General features: G+C 33.0%; 1 protein-coding gene across 3 annotated transcripts; it reads left to right on the top strand.

Annotated features, from left to right (window-relative positions):
- The first annotated feature begins 6,084 nt into the window (after window positions 1–6,084).
- LOC114754676 (uncharacterized) lies at window positions 6,085–9,162 on the top strand. 3 transcript variants are annotated; one of them, XM_028943474.1, is made up of 3 exons: window positions 6,095–6,576; window positions 6,916–7,846; window positions 7,944–9,149. In XM_028943474.1, the coding sequence occupies exons 1-2, from the start codon at window positions 6,278–6,280 to the stop codon at window positions 7,133–7,135; spliced, it is 519 nt and encodes a 172-aa protein (XP_028799307.1). In that variant the 5' UTR covers window positions 6,095–6,277; the 3' UTR covers window positions 7,136–7,846; window positions 7,944–9,149. The 3 variants fall into 3 exon arrangements, with proteins under 3 accessions (XP_028799310.1, XP_028799309.1, XP_028799307.1); XM_028943477.1 differs by lacking the exon at window positions 6,916–7,846 and having other exon boundaries at window positions 6,085–6,576; window positions 8,340–9,162; XM_028943476.1 differs by lacking the exon at window positions 6,916–7,846 and having other exon boundaries at window positions 6,088–6,576.
- The last annotated feature ends 107 nt before the right edge of the window (window positions 9,163–9,269 follow it).

Raw genomic sequence — 9,269 nt, 5'->3', positions numbered from 1 at the left:
ATTATATTTTTAAAGAATGATAGTTAAGAGATTATCTTTATTTTTTCTCCTATACCTATTAAAATAGTTATCTTAAAAAAATAAAAATAAAATTAAAATTAAATCTGGACCGTCCAGATCTAATCTGGACGGTCCAGATCTGATGAGCATTGGGTGTTCATCAAAATTGATGAGCACCCAATGCAAATCCGACTTTTTCCATTGGATGCCATTTAAAATGACGGGAAGGAAAGGACATGATTTCTATACACCTCGCCGTACAAGGCATAAAAATCATGTAGTTTCCTTAGAGGAAAATGACAAGTGGCGGGAAGTTCAAGTAAGAGAGCTTGGACAAAATTGTGGCATCACATGAAAATATAGATAATTATCTCTTCATATTTGATTTATTTATGTAAGCTCATAGATCCTTATTACTGCCATAAAAGGCTTTTTATGGTGATTAAAAAAAATTTTAACGGTAATTTTAGAGGCAACATATATGCTGTTGATGTTATAAAAAGAGGCTTTCACAGTGGTTTATTAACCATCGTGAAAACAACTTCCCACAACAATTGCTAGTAAAAAGCTACCATTGAAAAGCCATCCATAATGTAGTTTATGGAGGACTTTCCACAACGGTTATACCACAGCGGTTAATAGTATAATCACTGTGCAAAGTCTTTGTTCACACCGTAGAAAGTTGCTATCTTTTTATATATATTTGTGCTTAATTCGCATACAACTTTCCTGTGTTGAACTGGGTAAAGGATTCGGCTCTAATATCACAGAACATATCTGGAATTATTTTATCACTAAAGTTATCATTCATAACTTTTTCTTCTCCAAACAAATAAGTTTTTCTAATTTTGCTATGTTATATCTAATTTGTGTATTTCAAATTTATCCAATCATAGATGAAATGCTTTCTTATCTCAAGAATACTCTGTCGGCTATTGTTTAAACACTTGACACAAAGACAATAGTATAACCTATCACTTTTATTAGGCACAATTTTCAACATCATTTTTATATTTTTTTTTATTAATTCTCTTAGTTTTCATCCAATTATAATTTATTGTTCTACATAGTCAAGGAACATATTATCAATCTTACTTCTAATTATTTAATTCAAATGTTATGTTATTTGAATCAAATAGATAAAATAATTAAGTATTAGTCAACAACTATATTTGACTAATACTTAATTACAAATTAAAAGGACTGCTTTTTATTTTAAAAAATTTCGGTAGAATTTTCTTTTAAATATAAGCAATCCCAAATGGTTTTTATCATTCTCCAATCAACCAACTAATAAGTGTCAAATCAACAATTATCACCAACAAAACAACAATAATAATCTCAACCTGACAAATAGAGCTCTTTCAGAGTAAAACTTTTGAATCCAATACAGGAATCTAAAGGATATCTGTTTGCCATGAAATTTTAAACAAAATGCATGGTATCATGAATCAAAATTGCTAAAGAAAAACAAATTTAGCAAATTTAAAAAATAATTAACTACAAAGCATCATGATCCTCATGTCGTCTTGGGGGTCAAATTAAATTCAATTTAAAGTGCACTATAGTGATACAAACTAAAGTCGCTCTCTTATTAGAACCAAAAATTAGATCCTAAGTAAATTAAAATCAAAATTACTAAATAAAAGAGGGATTTTGTTGATTTTTTTTAATATGAAAGCTACCTTGCAGATTAGATTGAAAACTTTTCTAAATACTTTTTGTAGATTTTCTTTTATATAAAAAGAGTGAAAAAGTGAAGTAAAATTGAAATTAAAAGAAATGAGCTAGATTAAAAGATGACAAGCAATAAAAATTTGGTTTTGTGGAAAAAAAAATGAGTGAATGCCTCTTGAAAAATAAAAATTGGGTTATCCTTACTCAAAATGGTTTGAGAGTTAATTATTTACTAAATTAAAAACAAACCTTAGTCATTGGTTAAATCTAGCATTCTTAGTCAATGGTTGTCCTAGTACTCTAGTTAACAACCATCAATTAAGAACATCATTAGAAATTGATTAGCATGCAATTAAGCTCAGATTAATGCAATTTGATTCTCTATGTAAAGAACACTTAACTTGAGATACTTAACAAGCAAAATACAGTCATACAATTCATCCAAACTACCAAAGAACTTTACAACCACATAAAACTTGAACAGTAAACACACACACACATAAATTTCAAACTGCATAATCCAAATCCAATCATAGAAAATTCAATTCCAAATTAAGAAATACAACCAACAATCTCAGAAAATATTAATTAATTAAGCTTCTTCAACTTCTTGTTGTTCAATGCACCCACAATTATCAAAATATTCATTTTGTCCATAATACACATCATTGTAACATTGAACACCATATCTATATTGTCGACCATTAGTGAACTCATAGTAGTACTCGTCATCTTTATACCATCGGGAGCTCACATTATATTGTCAGCGCCGAGTGCCATACTTTCTTCGACACTATCTACAGAAGCATCCTTTGAGATCCATCTCTAGAGCTGAGTAACATGGCAATATGGTTCCTTCCTTCTTCTTCTTCTTTTTTTGCTTCTCTATTTCTTGTCTTTTCTCTTTTGTTTTACATCAATTTTGGTATTAGAGCCTAGTTGTGTGTATCCTACACGCCTACAATTTTTTTTTTTCTGGCTTACCAAATGTGCCCTTGAACTAAAACCCCACACCCACCGCATCCTTCCTCTGTTTACCTACTTTCTGGTGTTCTTTCACCACACCTCCACCGTAATCATCTTCGCCGTCCTCAATTTTCACGTCCATCAGCCCTCATACTTGCCACCATGCACTGCCAATGTTCTCACTGTCCAAAACTAGCGTCACCACTACTTCCCAGCGTCATTCACAATGCCACTGACCTCTGTTCGCAATGACACCACTTCCAATAGGACCGTATACTCAAACACGATCTGATCCCTAAAGTTTGCTGTCATTTGATCCATCGCGCACCCTCATGCGGGGCTAGAAGCTTTGAGCGTGGCTCCCAGTGCCTTCGCACTACTATCGTTCTAGATTGGGTTTTCACAAAATTTACACCTTTAGACTCAATTTTTGGAGAAACTACAATTTTAGCCCCAGTTCTTGTGCAAAATTATACTTTCAAACCCATATTTAATGGTTCTTCAATTTAGCCTGCCCAGAAATCAAGGAGAATCATAAAAGTACCATTGAGGTAAATTTTCTTTTTCAGTCTCTTTAAGCTGCATCGTAGATTACTATACTATTTGGCATATTTTGGAGGTTACTTTCTTAACTGTTGTCGTTATTTTACTATTTGCTGCAACTTTTTTAGGAAAGTTATTTATTTAATTTCTTGATTTTATTTTACAGTCTAAAAAAAGGGGGAAAAAGGGAAAAAAAAGAGGCAAAAAAATAAGAGAGATAGAAAGAAATAGGAAAACAAGAAAAGAAAAAGAAGGAAAAAGTACCCCAAAAAAATAGAGAGAGAGAAGGAATAGAATAAAAAAAAGGTAAAGAACCACATTGCCATTACTAGGCTTTAGATATGCATCCTAGAAGATGCTTCTATAGTCGGTGTCGAAGAAAGTACTGCACCCAGCGTCAACAATACAATGCGAGCTCACAATGGTATAAAGATGACGAACATTACTAAGTTCACTAATGGTAAACAACATAGATATGGTGTTCGATGTTATAATGATGTGTATTATAGACAAAATCAATATATTGATCATTATGGCTGCATTGAACAATAAGAAGTTAAAGAAGCTTACACGAGAGCTGAAAGGCACTGCAGAGTTGAAGAAGAATATGAAGAACAACTCAAGCTTGAAGCTAAATATTGTAAAGCACAAGCTGAAAGCGACCAACATCTAGATGCAGTAATAGCTAATATTAAGCAGATGCTAGAGCGGTTCAAGGAGAAACACGGGCAAATGGAAGAAGCAAGCAAGTTAATGAAAATAGAAGCTACTCCTTCTAATCTAGAGGATGAGATTATAACGTCAACTGAATTGTTGCCCACGCCTCATGTGGAGCCTATTTGTGATCCTCAACAGGCGCCATTGGACGCACTTGAAACTCAAGTGAGTGAGATTTCTGATCTTGTAATCGCTAGCGATAATAATTTTTTGAGCAATGATCAGGTTGTTCAATTAGAACACATGCAAGTGGATTCTTTTCAACTTATGGCTAGCGAGAATCATTTTTATCATTCTCTAGTGTCACCTCTTCTGAATGCTACACCTCCTAAAATCTCCCCATTGTTGAACAGATCACTCCAAATGTATCTTGGCTGCTGGAAGAGTTTTTCAGATGCTCTCTATGATTCAAACCTTTATTTTCATCAATGTCTCTTCTTCTAGTACCTCACTTATTAGAAGGGATTTCCAAAAGGAAGCCCCATGTTAAAGTCTAGTCACGCTCTTTCCTCCCCAACTTTGTGCGTCACTTTCAACTCGTCCGGAACTGAATTCTTCAAGTGGGTGTGAAATGATAAGATATGAGAAGAAATAATTATGATTTAATTATATTTTTAGGATATTTGAATTATTTAGGATTTATCAGTATTTTAATGTTTTTATTATTAGGATTAGTTGTTGTTATTATTTTCATTTTATTATTATTTTAGTATAAATAATTTTAGGTTTCTCATTATACTTTAATTTTTAGATATTGAATTGACAGAAAGTTTTTTTCTCGCCTTACTTTCTCTTCTCCATCTCTTCTTCCCCTTCTCTAATCCTTCAATCTCTTCCCTTCCTCTTTACCCTTTAGCTTTTTTTTTTGTTTGAAAAAAAAACAATCATTTTACAGTTACCTAAATTTAATTTTTAATTTGGAATTTATTTGTTTCTTCTTGATTTAATTTTTTAATTTTACTTTATTAATTACAGAGGCTGAGTAAATGATTTAATCAAGAGAAAAAAAGTCATAAGTACTAAATTAAAAATCTAAGAGAATAGTTTTTTTGGGCCAGGCATAGATATCTTTATATTAGAAGCAATCTTGCTTGAGGAATTATTAGACATTGAATATGGGCACTTTCTCTAATGGGCATTTGAACATTAATTTGTTATATTGTGAAAAACTAGCCATTCCTAATAGATTAACCTCATAAGTTAAAATATGGTACTACTTCAGGTCCTTAATATAAGAGCTAGTTTGACTTTTAATTTTATCCTAAATATAAGACTCAAATCCACTCTGTCTCTCATATTTATCTATTTTTTAAAGATAATTCTTGTAGTAGTTGCACATGTTTAATGTTTCACCAAATAGTAGTTCTAGCTAATACACATGATTAGCAAGGGTATTTTAGGAAAGACAACAGCTATTTATTACAAATAAGTAACTTAATTAATTTTTTTAATATACTTAAATTAGTCAACTAGTTTTATATTAAAAACAAAAGTAGTACTGCCTCTAGTTCTTAATATAAGCGTTAGTTCACTAATTTGAGTAAATTAAGGAAACTAATTGAGTTAGTTATTTATAATAATTATTATCTTTTCTAAAATATCCTTGCTAATCAAGTGTATTAGTTAGAACTATCATTATTATAAGGACTACCTTAGAAAAAAATAGATAAATATGAGAGACACAGAGAATTAGGGTCTTATATTTAGGACTAAAATAAAAGTCAAATGAGTTCTTATATTAATAATCAAAGCTAGTAGTAAGAACCATTTAAGTTAATCTTTTTTTTTTAACAAAAAAGTTTATGTGAGTTGGGTCTTATAGACTTACCAGGACTATGACATGCTTCCAGCTTCAAAGAATGCTTATAGAAATACTTACAAATTACCCATTAATAAGGTCCTCATATCAGCAGTAAAATTTAAACTCACGGCTTTATAAGTTATAAGCTGACCTTTTTATGAACTGGATCAACTCTTATTGGTAAGTAAATTTTTTTGTTAAGGGGAAAAAGGCATGGGTATGCTGGGGATGCTGCCTGGGCCCAAAAGATAAAAAGTTCGATAATTGGGCCGGATCTTTTATTTTGTCATCTGGTAATTTCCAAGGGCAACCAATGGGAACATTCAATCAAGGAAAAAAAAGTAAAAAGAGGGGAACAGAAGCTGGTTGGCTACTTTTGGCGTTGATTTTTAAGGCTTAAGCAAAGATGTTTTGATCAAAATCATAATACAGTCTTCCCCATAAAGCTTTCAACGAGGTGAGGCAGTAGGTGGACATTGATGAATCTTAAGGTTTCTAAGAGATCGAATCTCGACGGCGGTCAAGCTGAACTTATCCATCGAATCGGCTCCGTACGCGTCCAAATCGCCAGAGATGAGGATACTTCAAGTTGCTATTTGCCAAAACAGATTCGAACCAGGGGACAATCAGCTGTGCTCATCGCCTCCTGAGGTTGCTGTAGACTCAGCTTTTTTCCTCGCCATCTTCTCTAGTAACTCTGAGTCTCCCGCATGGTTCTTGAACAAGCTTGTCAAAATTCTTCGGTATTCTTCAGATCATCGGCGAGATCTTATTATCTTCATGGCGCATGAGACATACCGGTCAGATGTAAGGAAGAAGATAGGCAGTTACCAGGTGGAATCCGCAGAACAGAAAAAGAGGAATCTCAAGAGGTACTCTAATTAGGAGATACAGCTCATTTAAATCACTTGTTCAATATTACTTTTGTTTTTACATTTGAGTTAGCACTAGCTAAATTACATTTCACTTGAAGGTTAGATAAGTCCTGCATTATTTGGTAATTATAGATGCATATCTGATTAATTATGGGTGCGTGGATAGTCGTTTGATGAAGAGGAAGGATAGCAGGAATGACTCTTAAAAAAGCGTATTTTAAATGGAAAAAGAATTATTTTGTGCGGATGAAAAGTTTTTTTGTTTTTTTGGTTATAGAAGATATTTTAAGATAGGTGACACTATTAATTTTATATTTTGACGTTTTTCATGTGCAGAGGCGTAATAGAAGAAACTGTCCCTCTAGGGTTGACGAAGTTGGATGCTATGGATCTTAACAAACAACATGCACATCGACAATCATTATTAGGTCACGAGCAGTTGGAGTTTAAGAATGGGTGGAATCAGAAAAAAGAATTCATAGTTATCTTGACAGATAACTATAAGAGAAAGTCAATGAGATATGCTAATGGCCTTCCATTAGCTTTAGAAATTTGACTTTTTCTTTTCAATGTAAGAAAAAAATGAATGGGAAAGCCAATTGGAAAAGCTCAAAACTATTTTTTGTGTAATAAGTTAGTATGCATTGAAAGTGAGTTTTGATGGATTAGGTTGTGCAGATATATTTTTTTTCAAAGTTAAAAGAGGTGGAGTAGATTAAAAATTTTTCAAGATAAATCTCTTTTAACTATTGTGAAGAAATGAATTGAGTCAATGCATGACTTGATACAAGAAATAGTTTTGAGTTTATATTAAAGCTTTTCTAATCATTTTTTTGAAATGAATTGCATTGATGCATGTTTTAATTCAAAATAATGTCTTGAGCTAGTTGAAAAGGTAATTGGTTAACTAAGACAAAGCCTTTTTAACTTTATCTATTTTTCAAAATTAATTGTAGCAATGCATGACTCGATAGAAGAAACGGGTTGGGTGGAGTAACATGTTCACAAAGAAAAGGACTTGTACCTGTTTTCAAAGAATTGGTTGAATAAATGCATGACTTAATTCAAGAAATGAATTAAATAAATGCATGACTTAATTCAAGAAGTGAATTAAGTGAGTTGTTAAGTGTCTTATTTTTACGAGTCAACCATATCACTGCATGAGTTGATACAAGAAATTGACTGAGACGACATTCCTGGGAAATCTATGGAAATCTTGTAAAACATAGCTGTTTATGGAATCTTGAAGATATTTATCAAGTACATGGTAAGAGTCAAATTTATATCAACTATTTTCATTAGAAACATTTAAATGCTGGAATGCTTTATTTAATCCTGTTTTGAATTATGATTTTGATTGACAGCGTACCAAGGTTATTGAAGGCACAGCTCTTGATGTGTCAAAAGTTGAAGAGCTATATTTGACTATTCTTGGTGCACAAGCCAATATTTCTTCTGATTATAACTCTAAGCATGAAGAGAATGGCTAGCATCTTTTCAAGGCATTGAGTCATTCTGGAAGAAATAAGATAACTTCGTTGGGAAAATTTTCCTTTTGATGTTATTGCGATAAGCATATTTTTGGCTGAAATCTTGTTTATGCCTGAGTTGCCAAATAGCTGCGTCAGAAAACATTTGGCATGTGGTCCAAGTATATATGTTGGTACTTTTGTTCAGTTTTCTATTCATTTAAGAGCCAAAAGAACCTTCTGAGAAGCCATTTGATATGATCTTTTACTTGATTGTTTTCGAATTTCCAGGAACATGAGCCTGGGAAATTCAGAGAAGAGCTCCCCATGTTTCCAATGCCATATATCATAAAGAAGCATATTTCAATCATTGTCTCCCTCCCTCTCTCTGAACTCTCAAGACTCGGAATTTTCACTGGCATAAGAGTATATGATACAGTGGAACTGAATTAGGACAGCTATCTATGAATTTCCCTCGTTCATTGGGCATTTGAATGAAATTAACCATTCTATCTGGATTGCTGCAAAACTTTGTTGAAACTTCTGAACATTCTGAGATGGCTCGAGATCTCTTGGAAGACATAGTGATGGAGGTTGCATGCCTTTTGGCGCATCACATCTACGTTTTCCACTAGATAGTTTGTGATCTTTAGAAGAGCTAAGGCTGAACAATAGTTGTCGGTATTCTACTTCTGGGAAGCATAAGCTTGGTGGAACTGCCATGGAGGGATTGCTTGCAAGCCTTGAACATCTTTCAAGGCTGCGATATCTTCTTCACTTACATCGTACTACAGAATGCCAATCACTGTAAATCCTCCGAGATACGTACGATTATCCCATCAAAACAGGTTTCCAATTAATTGATGTGCCATCATCTTCACATTCCAAGGATTGAAGTTTCATTTTCTGTTTTATTGAGTGTCATTTCCATTAAGTTTGTTTAGTGGCTTCAATTTTACGAGCTTGAAACTTGTCAGTAATGTTCAAATGTAGTGTAAGTTAATGGTATCGATGAAGTTCCAGTCCTTTATTAGAATGGCAATACGAGTCAGCCTTTCCCTTCTAACATAGACCTTATTATTATAGAGTTGACTTCAGATCATGTTTGTCTAAAGCGTGATGAAATTGGAACCCTTTTGAAGTGTTGAAGGCCTTTAACGGGTGAAAGCAACGATATGGATGATTATAGGGTGTTACGGCAATGCTCTTAATGGTGCTCTC

The sequence above is a fragment of the Neltuma alba genome, unplaced genomic scaffold (assembly GCF_004799145.2).
Source record: "Neltuma alba isolate B1F8T4 unplaced genomic scaffold, ASM479914v2 tig00010174_pilon, whole genome shotgun sequence".
In the NCBI taxonomy this organism is placed as follows: Eukaryota; Viridiplantae; Streptophyta; class Magnoliopsida; order Fabales; family Fabaceae; genus Neltuma; species Neltuma alba.
This window is presented reverse-complemented; position numbering and strand designations above follow the sequence as displayed.

What these genes read in the sequence shown, in the direction of transcription:
- LOC114754676 (XM_028943474.1), top strand. Translation starts at nt 6,278, where the DNA reads ATGAGGATACTTCAAGTTGCTATTTGCCAAAACAGATTCGAACCAGGG. An exon ending in AAAAAGAGGAATCTCAAGAG is followed by an intron (nt 6,577 to 6,915) that starts GTACTCTAATTA and finishes TTTCATGTGCAG; the next exon opens with AGGCGTAATAGAAGAAACTG.